Here is a 21404-nt window from a genome sequence, read left to right on the forward strand (position 1 = left end):
GTCGATTCTGTTGAGAATTCTGACTACTGCAGAACTGCATATTAGCCACAACTCAGTATCTGTGTGGGCAATGAAGAAGCATTTTCTGTTGCACACCAACATTTTGAATTGATTCAAAATGCCCATGGATAGTTGTAATTTTGATCAAAGACAGACTTTATGTTTAAACATTGATTCTGTGGACACGATCCATTCTCAACAATCTTGTGGTCCAAGCAGGTCACAAGTATGAGTGTTAATCTCACTATTTGAACTAAAATGCACTGAATCCATGGATGATATGCCATGTGCAAGACATCACCAAGACTGAAACAAGTAAAAGCATGAGATGAATTAGTAATTAAAGAATAAATTTTCTTAGGTAGGTGATGTGCTGAAGGACATGTTCAGTGCCGTAGATCTAGAACAGTAGAATAAAGTAGAGTACAGTTGAGGTCATAACTCTCTGACTCTATATCCTATTTTTAGGGAAAAGTGAATTTTAACATGCAGCAATGTTACTGTTCAATGTTACAAATGGCCTGGAAACATCACAATCAGGAATTCTCTGTAGCTATTAAATTCTGCAAAGCATTTGAGCTGAGCCAATTAACTATTTATGGAATTTACACTCATGATAACATCCTTGAAATTAATCATTCAAAAATTAAAAATATAAATTAGATATAAAGTGACATTCTGATAGACTTTTTCATGGGACTGGATCTCCCTGACTGTCAGCACCCTGGGATTTACCAGAAACCAGAAACTGAACTGGACCAGCCATGTGAACACTGTGACTACAACACCAGTCAGAAACCAGCAATTCTGTGGTGAATAATTTGCTTCTTGTCTCCCTAATGCCAGTCCACTACATACAAGGCACAGCTCAGGAGTGTGATGGAATATTGCCCACTTGCCTGGATGGATGTTGCTTTCACGACACCACCAAGTTCAACATCATCCAGAGCAAAGCAACCTGCTTCATTGGAATCTCATTCACTGCCTTAAACTTTCGTTCCCTTCTCATTGGTGCACTATAGCAGCAGTGTATATTATCTACAAGATGTAACAGTGTCTCATCAAATTCACATACAATAACATCTCCCAAACCTGTGGCATCTACTATCTACAATGACAACAGTAGCAGATTATTAAGAACACCACCACCTACAAGTTTTTCTCCAAGCCTCTCACTTGGAAATATATCACCGTTCCTTCACTGTCACTTGGTCAAAATCCTGGAATTACCTTCCTAACAGCATTGTGGGTCTATCTACAACACATGTACTGTATTAGTTCAAGAAGGCAGCTCACCACCACCTTCTCCAGAACAACTAGAGATGGGCAATAAATGCTGGCCCAGCCAATGATACCCATATTTCACGAGCAAAATCCTATACTTCAGTATTTGTAGGTTACGGCTTCACATATACAAACAGTTATGCTGTAATATTGTTAGCGCCTGTGTATATCATTACAGTTGGTGAGATTGAGAAAGTTACAGTTCTCCTGCTCACTGATGTTAGCTATGACTTGAAATTGTATGAAGGAAAACACATCAAGTTCATTAGGCAATGATGTGCACATAATGTTCAAAAGGCCATACAGGAAAAGGAGATGCTAGATCCTATAGGTTGATTCCCTAGGCAGACTGTCAAAGACATTTGTCAGAAAGGTGTACTGCCAGAACATTCAAACTATCACCAAGATGCTGCTTGGCTGGTGGTCAGAACAACACTCCTTTTCAGGTCTTTTCAACACGCCTGAAGCCTTATTGTGCTCCACACATATCCTCAAGTTGGTTTTGGTAGGGATTATATCATTTTATGTCTCCTTGTGAAATGTGTCGTTGCAAAGAAGGTATAGAGATTTTGCAGCAGTATATTGTCAAGACTCATCCTGAGCTGCTGTGTGATATAAAACTTGAAGGTTTGTCCTGAAGATCTTCCCTGGGGATACACACTGAGGTTAACATCAACTGCCATTGGAGGATCAGAAAAAGATGCTCTTTAGGCTGCTCAAGATATGCTCTTTTCGCAGCAAAGGGTTGTCCATGCCTGAGTGTTGGAGACTGGTGGATTACACAGTCTAACACTACTTCTGAGGAATGTACTAAGGCTTGGGGCACCCACTGCAGAGATGTAATGGGAGAAAGATCACTATCTAAGGCCTCTCAGCTGTAATTCACCAAGAGGCTGGAAACTGTGTAAGACCCTCAGACTATATGTATGTCATAGTGAAAATTAAGTGTGTTAAACACTGAGCCATCACAGAGTGAGACATGCTATACAGAGAAATGTTAAACTATATTGATCTTACTGTAATTTTCAAGTTGAAAGGTTCTGCCGTCAGATTGCATACCTGATATGGAATCTGTTATAAATATTAAAACTATTACAATTGTATGAGTCACCATTGAGTGGAATTGGCTATTTGGAGAGAAGTTAAGTTTTATTGCAACTTCTGTAATTTTCAAGTTGAAATGTCTAGTAATATACTTTTACAAGTTTGATGCATAAAGTATTTTTGTGGGAAAATGACTTGAAAGGAACTACCACCATCCATTGCAACATTGAAATGGTCATCGGTTAGCCTAAGTAATGAGCTTCAACAGGTTACTTCACTCTAGGATGGAGTGGAGATGGCGAGATGGGGAGAGGGTGGGCATCAAAGCTATGATTAACCCCATCCTTGTCTAACTCTCTGTTTTCAGGGGAGTTACTGATAAATGAGCAGATCTAGGAAACTGGCTGAAATTTTCCGATCCCTTCAGTCAGTTGTAGCACTGATTGTAACTCCAGCTGCAACAGCAAATGCTCTTAGCTCAGTTGAAGGCAGTACATACTGTGCAAAAAACAGTTGGAACTTGGATCTTCTTTATCTCCATGGCTCAGGGTTTATTAACTGTGCCAACAGAAGGCTGACCTAAGTGGTCTAAGAAGCTGTCTATCATCTCATACTGTCCTTTCGATGCTGAAATCATATCTTAAATCCACTTCCATTTTCTATCTAAATGGAACAAATACTGTATTTGGAATACACTTTGACATGAATGTGCAAGCTATTAAGGTAATGTCACATGTCAAAATGATGATAAATAAATACATTATTACCCTCTCCCCCAACTCCACCCATCCCCCCCCCCCACCCCCACCCTCACCCCCACCACCAAAACAAGCCAACTTCCTTGATAATCTTTTGTTGCTATGGTGACAGTTTTTGTAATAGGGACCAAGAAGATCTCCATGGATATTTCAAACTAGGGCCCCTTGAGGTGTCAGTAAGGAGAGTGAACAATGCAAGAAGATCAGCTCTGCTGATTTACAGAACTGATTGTAGAAAATGGATCATGCCTGGGTTCACTCAGGAGCAACAACCATCATCTGGGTCTGAAGAGTTGCAGTGACATTGGTGTACTGGCCTAATGGTATGTTACAAATTGATTAACTTCACCCAGGCACTACCCCAGATGCATGCCATCCATCATGTGGTGGTCCAGCTGATCAGCCTGTCTGCAGAGTAAAGGCAGTGGGCATGTCTGGAGGTGGTCTGGTGTTGAGGGCAAGAAGTCGGATGTCATGTGGTTCAAAGTCCACACGTACGCCTGCCTTGACAATCACGTGGGAAAAATAGTGGTGTCATTTTTACCATGATACAGAAACGTAGAAAATAGGAGCAAGAAAAGCAATTCTACCTGTCACGTTGCTGCTTCTCCAATTCAGTACGATAATAGATGATCATCCAACTCAGTATCCTGTTCTCCCAAGACCCTTTGATCCTTTGAGCTGGAAGAACTATATCTAACTCCTTCCTGAAAACATTCAATGTTTTAGGCTCAACCACGTTCTGTGGCAGAGAATTGCATAGGCTCATCACTGTCCAGGTGAAGAAATTTCTCTTCATCTTAGTCCTACGTCATGTCCTCAGACTATGACCTCCGGTTCTGGACTCATTCACCATTGGAAACATCCTTCCTGCATTAACCCTGACTAATACTATTAGAATTTTATAGGTTTCCATGAGATTCCCCCCTCTTTCTTCTAAACTCCAGTAAATATAGTCCTAATCAATCCAGTCTCTCATCATATGTCTGTCCTGCTATCCCAGGAATCAATCTGGTCAACTTTTGGTGCACTCCCCGTACAGCCAGAACATCCTTCATCTAATAACCAGAACAAAACTGCACACAATACACCAGGTGTGGTTTCACCAAGGCCCTGTATAATTGTAAATAAAAACCATAAGAACTGCAGATGCTTTAAATCAGAAACAGGAACAGAGGTTTCTGGAAAAAAAAGCTCAGTAGGTCTGGCAGCATCTGTGAAGAGAAATCAGAGTCAATGTTTTGGATCCAGTGACCTTTCCTCAGAATTGGAAAGTTATCCCAATAACTTTTCCAAGATTTTTTCCCAAGAGTTATCCCAAGAGCTTTTCCAACTACTTTGGTTTGTCTTTGTATAAAATTGTAGCAATACATCCCTGCTCTTGTACTCAAATCTTCTCACTATGAAAGCCAATGTAACATTTGTCTTATTCGGAGCCTGCTACACATGTATGCTCACCTTCACTTTTACTTTAATAGTTACATTACTGTTTAACACCAAATAAAATTGACTGAAGGAGGCCCAGCTATCTAACGTAGCAAAGGAGTTGGAAATGGATATCTGCTCTGGATAGCCATGATATGGAGGTACCGGTGTTCGACTGGGGTGGACCAAGTTAAAACTTATACACAATGCCAGTTTACAGTCTAACAAGCTTTCAGAGTGCTGCTCCTTCACCAGGTTCCTCAGGGTGGCGAAGGAGCAATGCTCCAAAAGCTTGAGATGTCAAATAAACCTGTTGGACTGTAACCTGGCATGGTGTGATATTTAACCTTGTTTTGGATAGGCAGTGGGTTTAATCCCTGCTCTAGAAAGCCACCCTCATATGACAATAGCCCCCACTGAGAAGCACTTGGTGTGATTGATTACGTTTGTGCACAGCCTCACCATCAAACATCCCAAAAGAAATGCAGTGAGAACTTGAATTTCTAAGTTTGAGTTTAACATTAAGAGTCACCCATAAAAAGATGCTCTTGAATGTTACGGCACACTAGGGAACCACCTAATCCATCAGGTTATCTTATTCAGACAGGCTCTATGAAGGAGCTATCAATTCTTGCATTTTGTTTTTATTTTTAAGTATCCATCAAATATATTTCAAAATCATTATGGATTTGCTTTCATCAAGTGGTGCTTGGCAGGCATAACATACTGAATTGAAAAAAAATACATATATAAAAACTCTCCTCTGGTCTTTTTTTTATCAATACTCTGTAATCATCCTAATTGGATATCAACACTTCATGTAAATAAAGATCATCACTCCTTATCTACTTTATCAAAGTTCCTCTTAATTTTGAGCACCTTCCTTTATAAACCTATGCTTTAAATTTACAATTCCAATTTCTCCATTTTGTGAAGCAAACAAAAGATTTATTTCTGTTGAAGAAAGATTGGAGTCACTTTCTAAATGATGCCCACTGGAAAGATATCTTGAATGGATACAAATATTAACTTACCCTAAATTTAATCTCCAAAGATCTTAATGGGCTGTCAAGCAATAATGGGCCTAACCAAGTCGTTCTTCTGCAATACACTTCCACTATTAACATGAACATAAAAGATAGAACATTGCAGTGCAGAACAGGCCCTTCAGCCCTCAATGTTGCACTGACCTGTGGAACCAATCTGAAGCCCATCTAACCTACGCTATTCCATTTTCATCCATATGTTTATCTAGTGACCATTTAAATGTCCTTACGTTGGCGAGTCTACTACTGTTGCATAATGATAGTCCCACTAACTCTGGGGTACCTATTATTTCGGTAATTTATGCAGAATCTTTGACTGTAGGCTGGAAAGAAGCAGATCAGACAAATTAAGGTCGCTTTGATCTGAAATGCACTTTTGGAAAGGGTAATGGAAGATGATTCGATGATAACTTTTGAAAGGGATTTGGATAAATTCTTGCAAAAGAAACGGTTTTAGGGGATTGAACAGGGATGACTTGAAACTAATTCAACAGCTCTCCTATCGAGGAGACACGAAAAAGATTGGCCAAATATCCCCTTATTTGCAAAATGATTCTATGATTTTGACTAGGAATGGGCATTGGGAGAGTTCCAAGCTTCCCTGTCTATGTGTGGGCCTAGACTGGGAGTATTCACCAGCTATTCCACGACATCAATTATAACAGTCAAACACGGTCCTCTCTCTAAATCAAACCCACTCTTATCAAGAGGTTGGGCGCAACTGGAAGTCGGATTCCGAGCGGGTTATGTTTGCAGTCGGCAGTATCCGACGCTCTCGCCTTTGCCTGGCACGTGTTTTTGCATCGCTAACTGAGAATAAAATCTGCTGTTTTACTGACCACCCACTGAACTGCAGGAAAAGCACAGATAATGTGGTTTCAGTGGGAATTATCATTGTTTAGATAGCCGTCATTAATAAAGTGAGGCTTGTTTTGTTCGCATTCAGTAGCTGGTACGTGCGGCGGCGCTCGCTGTCTCTAGTGCTGAACACTCCCGCCGCTGACACTTGGTTCTGGGCAGAGTTTGCAGCACCACGGACAGCTCTCATCCAACAGCGCTTCATGTTCATCGGACTTTCTGATCTCGTCAGAGTTGTGCAGAGTAATTCACCGTCCATTAGTCATAAAAAAAGGAGCGACAATGGACAAAGAAAACCATAAGCGATTGTAGTTTGTCCTCAGTTCGTGGAATATTTTGGAAGTGTGAATATCTTATTTGATCATTGTGTGTCCTGGATTCTATTTCTTTCTGCAACTTCTGTCTGTTACACCATATGCCAAATGCAGACCCATTCTGCAGAACCAGACTGCTAATCTATCCCAGAATTATGCAAAATTAGTCCTAAAACTCTGGCGTTTATTTTCACCCTCGCTGATGTCTAATTGATATTTAGAGTTCTATTAAAACGAATTAGCGTGGGCGCCTAAGGTGCAAATGATTTTTGCTATTTATCGGATCATCTATCTTAAGCAACAACAAAAATATATCAGCCGCGGTTTAAAAGCCTTGAGAAATCATTGCATCACGATTGAATATCGCGTCCAGTGTTAGCCCTCTTCCCCTAACTCCTAGACCCCACAAATAAACACACACCACTAACTGCTGTCTAATAGAAAACATAATGCTAGGAATGGCACAGTTTCTGCTACTGAGTAAACAGGTACTGATCAAAATTGTCCACCCTAAATGTGAAGCAAATGATATCATTTTTAATAAATAGCACCGGACATTGACTGCCAAGCTTAGAAAAGCAGTACCAGTATGGTACATGTAGGTGAACGTATTACCTTGTGCAGCTGTTTCGTACTAAGTCCGTGTGGTTTTATGTGTATTATGTATATTATTTGTATCCGTGGCCGAGCGTGCATGCAAATGTAGGTGGAGTATGCACAAATTTGTGGAATTGCATTTTTTATGGGTATCAGTTTGTGTGTAATATTGTGTGCACTGGCACTCAATTTGTGTGTAAGGGGCGGAAGTGCAATGTCACGAGTGCAAAATATTGTACTATAATGTCTAATGTAGAGTATTGATTGTAATCTACTGTCTAATTAAATAGAATAGTCTAATGAACGCAGTTGTGAATGATGCGTCAGAGTTTATCAGAAGATCTTGGACTCGTGTCATTGTGCACAGATTTGTGTCTGACCAGAGTGGATCAGTGCGGATGAGTGCCTGTAGTGTTGAGATGCTAGTTTATGATGTATTATTGTGTGTTTGTAGAATTCTGTCTGAGTGTGTGCCTATATTTATTCCTCATTGCAGCCTTTTGTTGTTTTTTTGCATAGTTGCATGTTTGTGGGTGAATGTATGTGCAATTGTGTATTTGACAGGGCGTGTAGAATGTGTGTTTGGATCAATGGGTATGATTATGACTATGTGCGCAGTTCTCTATTTATAGTCTATCATGATTGTTTGAAGTGGGGGGTTGGCCAGTTGTGTGCAACCGTATGTGTATATTGGTGTTTGTGCGTATGGTTAAGTGTGTCTCTATTTACTGTTCTTGGTGTTTTTATATTGTCTCAGTGTAACATGGTTGTGTTTGGTCCAATACGTGTGTTAATGAGTGTGCAGATGTGCGTGACTGTTGTTTGTGTGTGTCCATCATTGTGTAGGTGTGTAAGGTTGTGTGTAGATGTTTGAGTCAATATGTACAGTTGTGTGTATGTGTGTCTGTATGTGTGTAAGGTTGCATGCGTATATAGTGTGTAGGTATAGAGTTGTGTGTGTCGTGTGTCTCTAGATGTGAATGGCTGTGTTTGTGTGTGTAGGACTGTAAAGTTGTACCTGGATGTGTGAGGTTGTGTGTGTGTGTCCAGCATGCATGTGCAGCTGTGAAAGGTGTGTCTGTGTATGTGAGGCTGTCTGTCTGTGTGTGTGTGAGAGAGAGAGAGAGGGAAAGGTTATGTGCGCATGTGAAAGAGCTGTGTGAGAGAGAGGTTGTATGAGTGTGTGAAGTTTTGTGAGTATGAGTGTGTATAGGAGGGGCTGTGTGTATAAGTGAGTTTGGGAATGGGAGATTGTGTGAGGTTGAGAGTGAGTGTTTAAGTGGGTGTGAGTTGGTGTGAATGTGAGTTGGTGTGAATGTGAGATTGTGAGAATGAGTGTGAATGAATGTGAATTTGTGTGAGAGTATGTGAGAAATTGAGTGAGTGTGAGGTTGTGTGTGTGTGTGCATGTGTGAGAGAGTGTGTGTGAGTGTTTGTCCCTGTGTGTGTGTGTGTTTGTCCCTGTGTGTGAGAGTGTGTGTGAGGTTGTCCCTGTGTGTATGTGTGAGTGTGTGTGTGAGGTTGTCCCTGTGTGTGTGTGTGAGAGAGTGTTTGTCCCTGTGTGTGTGTGTGTATGTGTGTTTGTCCCTGTGTGTGAGAGTGTGTGAGTGTGTGTGTGTGTGTGGTTGTCCCTGTGTGTGTGTGTGTGTGTGTCCCTGTGTGTGAGTGTGGGTGTGTGTGAGCGTTTGTCCATGTGTGTGTGTGTGAGAGGGAGAGAGAGAGAGAGTGAGTGTGTGGATGAGGTCGTCCCTGTGTGTGCGTTTGTCCCTATGTGTGAGTGTGTGTGTGTGTGCGTGTGTGTGTCTCTGTGTGTTTGTCCCTGTGTGTGTGATAGTGTGTGTGAGAGGGAGAGAGAGAGAGCGTGAGTGTGTGGATGAGGTTGTCCCTGTGTGTGTGTTTGTCCCTGTGTGTGTGTGTTTGTCCCTGTGTGTGAGTGTGTGTGTGTTTGTCCCTGTGTGTGTGAGAGTGAGTGTGTGTGTGTTTGTCCTGTGTGTGTGAGGTTGTCCCTGTGTGTGTGTGTGTGTGTATTTGTCCCTGTGTGTGAGTGTGAGTGTTTGTGTGTGTGTGTGAGGTTGTCCCTGTGTGTGTGTGTGTGTATTTGTCCCTGTGTGTGAGTGTGAGTGTTTGTGTGTGTGTGTGAGGTTGTCCCTGTGTGTGTGTGTGTGTTTGTCCCTGTGTGTGAGTGTGAGTGTTTGTGTGTGTGTGTGTGTGTGTGTTTGTCCCTGTGTGTGAGTGTGAGTGTGAGTGTTTGTGTGTGTGTGTGTGTGAGGTTGTCCCTGTGTGCGTGTGGGTTTGTGTGTGTGTGTGTGTGAGGTTGTCCCTGTGTGTGTGTGTTTGTCCTGTGTGTGTGTGTGAGGTTGTCCCTGTGTGTGTGTGTGAGTGTGTGTATTTGTCCCTGTGTGTGTGTGAGTGTTTGTGTGTGTGTGTGTGAGGTTGTCCCTGTGTGTGAGTGTGAGTGTGTGTGTATTTGTCCCTGTGTGTGAGTGTGAGTGTTTGTGTGTGTGTTTGTCCCTGTGTGTGAGTGTGAGTGTTTGTGTGTGAGTGTGTGTGTGAGAGAGAGAGAGAGTGGTGATACCTGTGCACACAGCACCCGTTGCGTTCCCTGAGCATCAATGTTCCGCGCAGGCAGCAGTAGCGGCTCAGTCCCGAGTAGCTGTGTCTCGGAGCTCGCTGCTGCCGGCTCAGCCCGTGTCTCCTGCCGACAGGGAGGGAGGGAGGAAGCGATCGCAGCCGCCGCACTTTGGAGAAACTCGGGCAGTGTCAGGGCAGCACTTGTAGCTGGGAGCTCGGCGGGGCAGGACGGAGATGCGGAGGGGCCAAGGCTCCGAGCCTGTCCGCTCGGCCCCTCTAACCGCCGGCAGCCCGGCATCTCGCTGTAACACCGAGAGGCAACAGGCGGAATGAGAGCGCGGGGTTTCTCAGGACAGGGCGAGAGCCCGGCTCCATCCCGGACCCGGACAGTTCCCTGGATCCCACCGGGAGCGCAGCGCCCCTGGCACGGGAGGGCCAGCCGCTGAGAGCCGCTGGGAGCCCAGAGAGCGGGGAGAAGCGAGAGCTCCGGACCGACAGAGCTTCAACCAAGTGGGTCCGAGCAACTGGGAGCAGCCGGACTTCGCGCGGACACCCCGATCCTGCTCCGGGAACTCCCCGGGACCGTGTCCGCTTCAAACAGCAGGCAACAAGTTATACCCGGGGGGAGGGTTAGAGCGGCCGGGGGGGGGGGGGGGGTGGGGGGTGGAGGGTAGATGCTAACTAGATCCTGCCTGGACTGACCAAAGGCCGGATCTGGGTAGATTATTTGTCCCAAAGAAAGCAACTCCAGTCAAAGTGATCGAAGCGGTTCCGCCCCATCCCAATCCCAATCCCAACCCCAACCCAAATCCAACCTGACTCAAATCAATCAGCCCCGGCCTATCCATCCCATACTAGCCCATCCCAAACTATCCCAAATCAATCAACCCCAACCAATCCAGCCGAAAGCGGCCCTTCCCAAACTAACCCAGACCAAATTAACTCTAACCCAAAGCAAAGGGATCTGGATTAACCCATCCCCAACCAATCCAACCCGAACAATCCAGCCCGAGCTCAATCGCCCCAATCCCGTGCCCCCCGGCCAAAGTGTTGCCCCCCAACCCCCAACACTCCTCGGTTGCCCAATTAGTTGCTTCCTCGCTAAATGAGTTGAAAGGCGCGTGCACGTCGGGGGGAGCGCGTGAGGCGGCGCGCCCCCGCGGCCGGAGTGCCCGGGGTGCTGTAGGCGGGGGAGGCGGGGATGCGGCGCGCTGGAGCCGGGCTGGCGTGGCCATGAAGCGGCAGAACGTGCGGACTCTCTCCCTGATCCTCTGCATGTTCACCTACCTGCTGGTGGGCGCCGCCGTCTTCGACGCGCTGGAGTCTGACTTTGAGACCTCCCGCAAGCGGCTGCTCAACTCCAAGCGGATGGAACTGAAGAACAAGTACGGCATGAGCGACGAGGACTACAAGGAGCTCGAGTGGGTGGTTCTACAAGCCGAGCCGCACCGCTCTGGGCACCAATGGAAATTCGCCGGCTCCTTTTACTTTGCCATCACCGTGATCACGACCATAGGTGAGAGAGGGTCAAGGCTTTTAACAGTGTGTTCCGCTCACACAGGACTGGCGGTGAGTCCAGCGCTGAGAACTGGGGGTGTATCTGGGAGAGGGAAGGGGTTGGGGAAGTGTTAAACTTTGGCAAACAAGACAAAAGTATTATGGTTGGACGCTCTGATTGATACAGCTTGCTTCCTGTAAATCAACAAGCTCGTAGCCCTGTATGACGGTAATAACACAAGCATGCTCAGACATAAACTGAACACAACCGACCCTTTCGTTCTCCAGTGACTCACCTGTTCTGTTGAGGAGCGTACTGCAACAGGGCTAATTATTTTACCCTGAAAGATGGTGTCTACCTTCCCCATATTCAGAATAGGAACCCACTAAGGAGATTGTACCTCCCAGAGCCCTAACTGTGTGCCAGCTGGCTAGCTGATCCTACTATGCTGATGGGAGACTGCACAGACATTCTCTTCGTAACAACTAACTTTTTCCACAAGAAGTGACTAGATTTGACAAGATTCCAGTGAGATCCACCTTTTTTCCAAACTTTGTTTTAGTGCTTTAGATCACACAGTGATTGCTGAGTACTGTTCAAACACATTCTCTTGGGATCCTCAGGACAGACTCAAGAATGCCAATTTTCAAAGAGAGCACCCGTTTGAACTGCATGAGAACAAGATGCTGATTGGTTGGCAAGGTGCTCTGATTTGTTGTTGATGTAACGGTGCCGCTGTTGGACAAGGGCAGACAAAGTCAGAAGTCACACAACACCAGATTATCATCCAATAGGTTTACTTGAAATCACAAGCTTTTGGAGCCCTGCTCTTTTATCAGGTGAAATGGAGAGAGTTGCAAAGATTAGTTGAAGCAGTCTGAGGGATAATGCACAGGTAATGTTCTCAGGATGTCAATCTTACTGGCCAGGCCAACATTGAATACCCACTTGTAATTACCTGGAAAGATGAGTGAGTCACCTTCTTGAACTGCTGCAATGATAACACCCCAAACCAGATTACACCCATCCTGCTGACAGGAATATATCGGAATTACACAGAAACATTGGAAGAGGAACAGGAGTAGGTCATTTATCCCTTCAGGCCTGCTCTGGTTTACAATATGATCATGGCTGATCATGTACCTCAGTACCCCGTGTTCATTTCTCCCCGTACTATTTGATTCCTTTAGCCCTAAGAACCACATCAAACTCCTTCTTGAAAACATTCAATGTTTTGGCCTCAACCACTTTCTGTGGCAGAGAATTCCACAGGCTCCCCATTGTCTACCCCGTGTATGTAGACTATGACCTTTTGTTCTGGATGCATCCACGATCGGGAACATCCTTCCTGCCTTTACCCTGTCTAGTCCTGCTAGAATTTTATGGATTTCGATGAGCACACTCTCATTTTTCTAAACTCCAGCAAATGGTCCCATTAATCCCACAAACTGAATTACACTAATCCCAGAGTAATGCTGCACACTGAATCACAGTAATTCCATTGTAAGTTACTCTTGATAGAACAAAGAACTGTAAATGCTGGTCTTAAAACAAACAAAAAACAGTAATTACTGGAGAAACACAGCATGTCTGGCAGGATCTGTGGAGGGAGAAACATAATTAACATTTGGAGTCCACTGACCCTCCTTCAGAACACTGAACTCAAAATGCTAACTATGTTTTTTCTTCACGATTGCTGAGTTTCTCCAGCAATTTCTGAGTTTTAATAAAAATTATTCTAGTCGCTATTTTTGGTCATACATTTACTTTCCTCTGCTTTGTTTGAATTTTTCCAAACCTTTGCCCATATGTTGGGATATGGAATGGTAGCAAAATAACCCCCAGGCTCATATACATTTTCCCAGTGTCATGCCATTAGTCCTTTGTGCTGAAAGTAATATAGTTTGTGATTTAAATAGTTCAAACTGCATTTTGTGTTACTCAGTCTGGGATGTTAATGTAATCCAATCTGTGAGATTTGCATAATCCAATCTGTGGGAATAGTGTAATCCAATTTCAGAAAGTAGTGTATTCCTGTTGGGATGTCTAGTGTTAGGGTAGTACAGTACCTAGATGTTAGGATCAGAGCAATGCAACTGTAAGAATAGTATAAATCAGACTGTAGGATAGTAGGTATGAATCTGATATTAATTCGATTTAATTTATTATTGTCACATTATCTAGTTACAGTGAAAAGTTTTGTTTTGTGTGCAATAAAGACAGATCATATCATACAAAGTGCATTAGTGTAATAGAACAGAGCAAAGAATACAATGTTAAATTTGGACCAGACCAAACCCCCTCAAAACTTATCAAAGCAATGGCCCAGATCCTAAGTTTATCTTATTTAAAGATGAGAGTAAGGCGTTGCACTTCGGATGTGATTTGATTGGTCAAACAATTAGGATTTATGCAAAACATGCTTTATTCTTGCATCACAGTTAAAACACAAACAAAAAAGATGAATTGGCATAACTTTAACTCTTCCAAAATACTTAACAAATTAATATGTCATTTAACTACTACTCATCAACTGTTCCAATATAGCAGCATCCCATAAACACAGGCTTGGCAAAGGCAAATGCATCAAAACAGATTTCCCTCAGTTGCTGTCTTCTCCAGTCCAGGAGAAGGAACACCGGTAATATGAATCTACTAACAGAGAGAGAGCTGTATCTAGCAACTTCAACTCCAAAACCCCCCACTTCAGCAACTGAAAGTGAAACTAAAACCTTGGGTCTGTGTGAGCCGGAAACCACTCACTCCTGCTTCTTTTGTCTACTTTTTTAAAAGCCCTAAGCTATTTACTCTGCTTTCCCCAGAGGAGACACTTCAGCACCAGGTTTACAACATCCCTCTTCAGGAGAAACAGGACAGAACAAATCTTTCTTAAAGGCGCATTTTATCACATCAGTCTGTATTGTTAGTGTCAGTCAGTGGGATTAGCGTAATTCAACCTGTGATTAGTGTATGTAAAGCTAACAGGGTAGTGCAGTTAAATTGTGTGTTTTATATAATTGAAGTTTGTGATAATTATCTTCCAGTCTCTGGGATCATTGTGATTCAGTTTTCAGATTATTGCAATCCAGTCTGCTGGTTAAATTTACTACAGGTTGTGTGATTACTGTAATTCAGTCTAGGATTAGCATAATTCAGTATTTGGAATTTGCGTTCTTTTGTCGATAGTTTAGTGTGATTTGACTGTGGAATAAGAAAACATCTTTCTGTGTGTTTAATGTAATTCAGTATGATGTTATGATCTCAAATGATTGTAATACTATTCAAATCACATTCCAGAGTGAAACATAATTTGATAGACCATACATTTTATTTCTGCAGTATTTTTCCCCATGGTGATCATTCACTGTACATATTCACAAGAGGCTGAAAATGCACTTTAAACAAAAGAAAATCAAAGTTTATTACACATAATAAGAGAAAAAAACACAACATATTTAACACCGTACCAGAACTAGTTGAAATGGTTTTATCACAAATATCAGAAACAAAAACTCAACCGTTTCATCCTCAACAACAATCTTGCAGCTGCGCAACCCTCAGTGAAGGATCACCCTGTTTCCACATTTATGTTCCTTGTTCAGTGGATATCGAAGTATTTGGATTCTATTCAACCAGCCTCTGCAGTCAATGCAATATTCTTCAGTAATATCTCTTGCTGAGACTCTTAAATAAACTGCAAATGCAGCTCACCTATTTCTGAGGGTTTCATTAAACTAAAGCATTCAACATCCTTGTAGGGAATCTTCCTTTTTGAGACTTTAAAACCTTCTGATTTTGTTTTCAGATTTTGGCTTCCAAATTTCTAAACCATATTTAAAATTTTTTTCAGCCCTAACTGTGTTTTTTGGAGATTGCAAAACTGCAGTGCTGCCCTTACCGATATTTCCTCTCTAAATGAATTGCTTCTCTCTGAAAGAAACCTGCAGACTCACTCAACATTTGATGGTTCTCTTTCCAAAAGAATTTTCTCTCTCTCTCTGTCTCCCTGAATCCTAGGATGCTTTACCCAATTGTTCTTCTTTTCAACTCCTTGTTCCCTAAAGAACTATTCACCTCAAGTGTTTTTTAAAGGTTTCATTTAAGTGCATGTAATCCAACTTCCAGACAACCTGGTACTACTCACTAAATTCAAATGTGAACCTTAAAAAATGTCTTCCTCTTTTGAACACACAATATAGAAATACAAATCAAAGTTTTAGGTATACATCATTCTGTCTACTTAGAACACAAGTTTCCAAATAATAATAATAATAATAATATATCATAAGCCTTCATCACATCTCACCACTAAGAAAAAGAATAGAAGTATATCTTTAAAAGGCATACCATTAAAATTTTCATTTTCCTGTTACAATTTTTGCTCATTACTGCACCTTTTCTACGTGTTCAAATGTCACTTTCACAGGAACAATATGATTGATTTGAATAATCATATTCTACTCATGTCCATCTTAATACCAGCATTTATTTTCTTCCCTATTTCTGCTTGATAAAGCATATACTATAATATTGTCTTCTACTTAGAGATTAAAGATTTTTAAAATATATGTTTATAGTATTAAATGCCAATGAAACAGTTATCAAATGTTTTCAAAAGTATGAGAGGACCATAATCCATATAAGCAACAGTCTCTGTAAAGTAGTTGGGAATGAAGACTTCAAAACATTGTAGAAATAATACTAAACTCAAAATCTCTTAAACAAATGTACAAATTAGGAGCAGAATAGGCCATTGGGCCCTTCAAGCCTGCTCTGACATTCAATGAGATGTTGCCATTCTCCATTTATGTAATACTCTGCTTTTTTGTCTTTCTAGTGAAGTATACAACTTCACATTTTTGCACCTTACACTCCATTTTCCAGACTTCTGTCCACTCACTTTACCTATATTCTTATTGTCATCTCCACAACACATCTTCCAACCGAACTCTGTGTCATCTGCAAACTTTGCCACCAAGCCTTTGATTCCCTCATTGAAGTCATTGAAATAATTTATAAAAGGTTTAAGGCCCAGTACAGACCCCATTTGTCACATGCTGCCGATCTGAAAAAAAGACTCCTTTCTGCATGCCTTCTGTTTTCTGCTAGCTGGCTAATCTTCAAACTGTGCTACCCGCTATACCATAAGCTTCTACTTTACACAGCAACCTTTTATATGGAACCTTGACAAATGCCTTCTGGAAATCTAAATAGAATGTATCAATGGGATCTTCTTTATTCATCAAAGAATTCCTAAAAACAGTTTAAACAGGATTTCCTTTTCACAATCCCATGCGGCCTCTTCCTAATTACTCATTCCAAGAATCCAGTTATAACCTCCTTCATGAATCATGCTAACACCTTCCCCATGACCGACATCTCACTAACTAACCTATAGATTCCTTTTATTTTTGTTTTTGCTTCCCTCCCTTCTAGAATAGGCGAAGTATTAGATTAGATTACCTACAGTGTGGAAACAGGCCCTTTGGCCCAACAAGTCCACACCGACCCTCCGAAGAGCAACCCACCCAGACCCATTCCTACACCTAACACTATGGGCAATTTAGCGTGGCCTCTTCACCTAATCTGCACATTTTTGGACTGTGGGAGGAAACCAGAGCACCCGGAGGAAACCCACTCAGACACGGGGAAAATGTGCAAACTCCACACAGACAGTTGCCTGAGGCGGAAATTGAACCCAGGTCTCTGGCGCTGTGAGGCAGCAGTGCTAACCACTATGCCACCTTGCCACCCATAAACATATTTGCTATGTTCTAGTATTTCCAGAAGCTAATGAATTTTGGAAATTTAATACCTACACATCTATTTCCTCATTAGCCATCTATTTTATGCCCCACAGATGAAACCCATCAGGAGCCAGAAACTTCTCAACCTGCAGCTCTATCAGTTTGCTCAGTACCATTCCCCGAGTGGTAATAATTGCACCAAGTTCTCTCTTCCTTCAGCTTCCAGATTTACAGCTATTATCAGAGTTTTATTTGTATCCCCTATAGTAAAGACAGAGCAAAATATTTATTCATCACATCCATTATTTCTTTGTTATCGACTATTAATTCTCATAGTCTGGAGGAGCAACACTCAGTTTACTAACTTGTACATTCTTTACTAAGATGTAAAGTGATGTTTCTTCTTGTACAGCAATCTAGGACAAAAGGTCATAATTTTATGCTAAAGGGTGGCAGATTCAAAACAGAGGGGAGGAGAAATTGCTTCTTTTAAAGTGTTGTAAATCTGTGAACTCACTTCTCAGAATGTGGTAGACATGAGGATACTGAATACATTTAAGGAGGAAATACACAGATTTTTAATTGGTAATGATTGAGAATTATGGGAGTGGGCACGAAAATGGAATTGAGACAAGGTCAACTATGAATGTATTAAATGGTGGAGCAGGCTTGAGGGGCTACATGGCCTTCTCCTGCTCTTAGTTTTATTTTATTTGCTTATGTGATATGGTCCTCGCTAGCTGGGTCAGCAATTATTGTCTGTGCCTAGTTGCCCTTGAGAAGTCAGTGATGAGCTTCCATCTTGTACTATTTAGTTGTTATATTTTTGTGTTTAGGATACTGATAGAGAAGTTTGCTATCTGTTTTCACATTTCTACCTAGCTTCCTCTCATTCATGCTTTAATTTATTTGGCCTGATTAACCTTTCAGTCATTCATTGTGTTCCTTGTAATCCCATCTCTCATCTGCCCTGCCTCTCACATTTGCACAATGATATCCTTTTTCACTGAAATTTGATGCTCTCCTAAATTCTCCAGTTAACCACAGATGGTGGTTCCTCCCTTTGGAATTTTTGTTTTTGGTAGGAATGCATTTATTCTGACTATTTGGAAATATCCCTTTAAATGCCAGCCACTGCTTCTCTCCTGATGTAACCCAGTTCATTACACTGAGCTCAGCTTTCATGCACACGTACTTGCAGTTTTTCAAATTCTCTCTTTCTTTACTTTTTCAAAGTGGGTACAAAATTCAATAAAATTACGATCACTGCTGCTGAGAGGTGCCTTTACTCTAAGGTCATTAATCAATTCTTTCAACTTCATGACACCAACTCTTGTGTAGCCGAATGTGCTGCTGTAAGAAACAAGAACAGAAATTACTGGAGAAACTCAGTGGGTCTGGCATCATTTGTTGAGAGAAAGCAGAGTTAATGTTTCAAGTCCAACAACCCTCCTTCAAAACCGACAGAAAGCTCAGAAAACGTGGTACATCTGCTGATGGTATTGAGTTGTTGAAGGAAAGGAGTGAGTGGATGGGTAAAGATTGAGCTCAGAGGGAGAGAAAGAAAGTTAGACAAATGAAGTGATGGTTGATAGTATGCCAGTGAAGAAGAGAAGATAATAGTGGACACCATGAGTGGGTGAAAATGGGTTGGCTATGCTGCAAATAGACAATGTTATGACAGGACCAGGAGTGTGGGGGGTGATGACAAGTGACTATAGCTTACCTCCACCCAAACTGAGTCTACATCCCAATCTCCTGCACCAAGGCGTTCTCTGTTCATTTAAACAACAAGTTCCCCATGGTACTCTGGTTAGTACAGTTAGATCACATGGGATCCAGGGAGAGCTAGTCAATTGGATACAAAATTAGTTTGATGTTAGGAGACAGAGTGTGGTGGTAAAAGGTTGTTGTTCAAACTGGAGGCCTATGACAAGTGGTGTGCCACAAGGACCAATGCCTACGTCGCCTATTGTTGGTGATTTATTTAAACCGGTTGGATGAGAATTTAGCAGTCATGATTAGTAAATTTGCAGATGACACAACATTAGTGGTATAGCAGACAAAGTGAAGAAGGTTATCTAAGACTACAATGTGATCTTGATCAACTGGGCTAGTGAGCTGAGGAATGGCAGATGGAGTTTAATTCAGATAAATGCAAGGTATTACAATTTAGTAAGATAGATGAGGTCAGGACTTAGACAGTTAACAGTAGGGCCCTGAGGAGTGTTGTCGAACAGGGAGACCTGGGAGTGCTGGAGCACAGTTCCATGAAAGTGGTATCACAGGTAGACAGAGTGATGAAGAAGGCCTTTGGCACGCTGGCCTTCATCAGTCAGGGCATTGAGTATAGGAGTTGGGACATGATGTTATGGCTGTACAAGACATTGGTAAGGCAGCACTTGGAGTATGGGTTGCTCTGTTATAAGAAAGATGCTATTGAACTGGAAAAGGTGCAAAAAGGATTTATAAGGACTTAATGAGACTGGAAGGTTTGTGTTATAAGGAGTGACTGGATTGGTTGAGACATTTCTCCCTGGAGTGTAGGAGGCTGAGGGGTGACTTTATAGATGTTTATCAAATCACGAGGGACATAGTTAAGTTGAATAGGCAAGGGCTTTTCCCCAGGGTAAGGGAGTCCAAAATTAGAGGGCATAGGTTTAGGTAAGGGGGTAAGATTCATAAGACCAAAGGCCTTGCGTCCACTCCACCATTTAATCATGGCGGATGGGTGTTTCAATTCCACTTACCCGCACTCTCTCCATAGCCTTTAATTCCTTGCGAGATCAAGAATTTATCAATCTCTTCCTTGAACAAACCCAATGTCCCGGCCTCCACTGCGTTCCGTGGCAATGAATTCCACAGGCCCACTACTCTCTGGCTGAAGAAATGTCTCCTAATTTCTGTTCCAAATTGACCCCCTCTAATTCTAAGGCTGTGCCCAGGGGTCCTTGTCTCCCCGCCTAACGGAAATAACCTCCCAGCATCCACCCTTTCTAAGCCATGCATTATCTTGTAAGTTTCTATTAGATGTGGGTGGCACGGTGGCACAGTAGTTAGCACTGCTGCCTCACAGTGCCGGAGACCCGGGTTCAATTCCCGACTCAGGCGACTGACTGTGTGGAGTTTGCACGTTCTCCCCGTGTCTGCGTGGGTTTCCTCCGGGTGCTCCGGTTTCCTCCCACAGTCCAACGATGTGCCGGTCAGGTGAATTGGCCATGCTAAATTGCCAATAGCGTTAGGTAAGGGGTATGGGTGGGTTGTGCTTCAGCGGGTCGGTGTGGACTTCTTGGGCCGAAGGGCCTGTTTCCACACTGTAATGTAATCTAATGTAATCTAAATCTAATCTAATCTCCCCTCAACCTTCTAAACTCTAATAAAAACAATCCCAGGATCCTCAGCCAATCATTATATGTCAGGCCTACCATTCCAGGGATCATTTGTGTGAATCTCCGCTGGACACGCTCTCATGCCAGTATGTCCTTCCTGAGGAGTGGGGCCCCAGAATTGGACACAGTATTCTAAATGGGGCCTAACTAGAGCTTTATAAAATTTCTAATAGTCAGAAGGAAATGAAGAAACAAACTTGTAAGGAGATCTCAGCTATCTGTAAGAATAACAGGGTGGTTATGGTAGGGGATTTTAACTTTCCAGACATAGACTGGGACTGCCATAGTGTTAAGGGTTTAGATGGAGAGGAATTTGTTAAGTGTGTACAAGAAAATTGTCTGATTCAGTATGTGGATGTACCTACTAGAGAAGGTGCAAAACTTGACCTACTCTTGGGAAATAAGGCAGGGCAGGTGACTGAGGTGTCAGTAGCGGGGCACTTTGGGGCCAGCGACCATAATTCTATTAGATTTAAAATAGTGACGGAAAAGGAGAGACTAGATCTAAAAGTTGAAGTTCTAAATTGGAGAATGGCCAATTTTGACAGTATTAGGCAAGAACTTTCAAAAGCTGATTGGGGGCAGATGTTCGCAGGTAAAGGGACGGCTGGAAAATGGGAAGCCTTCAGAAGTGAGATAATGAGAATCCAGAGAAAGTATATTCCTGTCAGGGTGAAAGGAAAGGCTGGTAGGTATAGGAAATGCTGGATGACTAAAGAAATTGAGGGTTTGGTTAATGAAAAGAAGGAAGCATATGTCAGGTATAGACAGGATAGATTGAGTGAATCCTTAGAAGAGTATAAAGGCAGTGGGAGTATACTTAAGAGGGAATTCAGGAGGGCAAAAAGGGGATATGAGATAGCTTTGGCAAAT

General features: G+C 42.4%; 1 protein-coding gene across 1 annotated transcript in view; it reads left to right on the forward strand.

Annotated features, from left to right (window-relative positions):
• The first annotated feature begins 11130 nt into the window (after positions 1-11130).
• Positions 11131-21404, forward strand: part of LOC122559928 (potassium channel subfamily K member 9-like) — a 92919-nt gene continuing 82645 nt past the window's right edge. The window contains exon 1 of the mRNA XM_043710036.2: positions 11131-11413. Coding sequence (XP_043565971.1) covers positions 11131-11413 — 283 coding nt within the window. The remainder of the gene's footprint in view (positions 11414-21404) is intronic.

This window comes from Chiloscyllium plagiosum, unplaced genomic scaffold, assembly GCF_037043375.1.
Source record: "Chiloscyllium plagiosum isolate Xiang-an unplaced genomic scaffold, Cpla_swu_hap1 HiC_scaffold_15, whole genome shotgun sequence".
NCBI lineage: Eukaryota > Metazoa > Chordata > Chondrichthyes > Orectolobiformes > Hemiscylliidae > Chiloscyllium > Chiloscyllium plagiosum.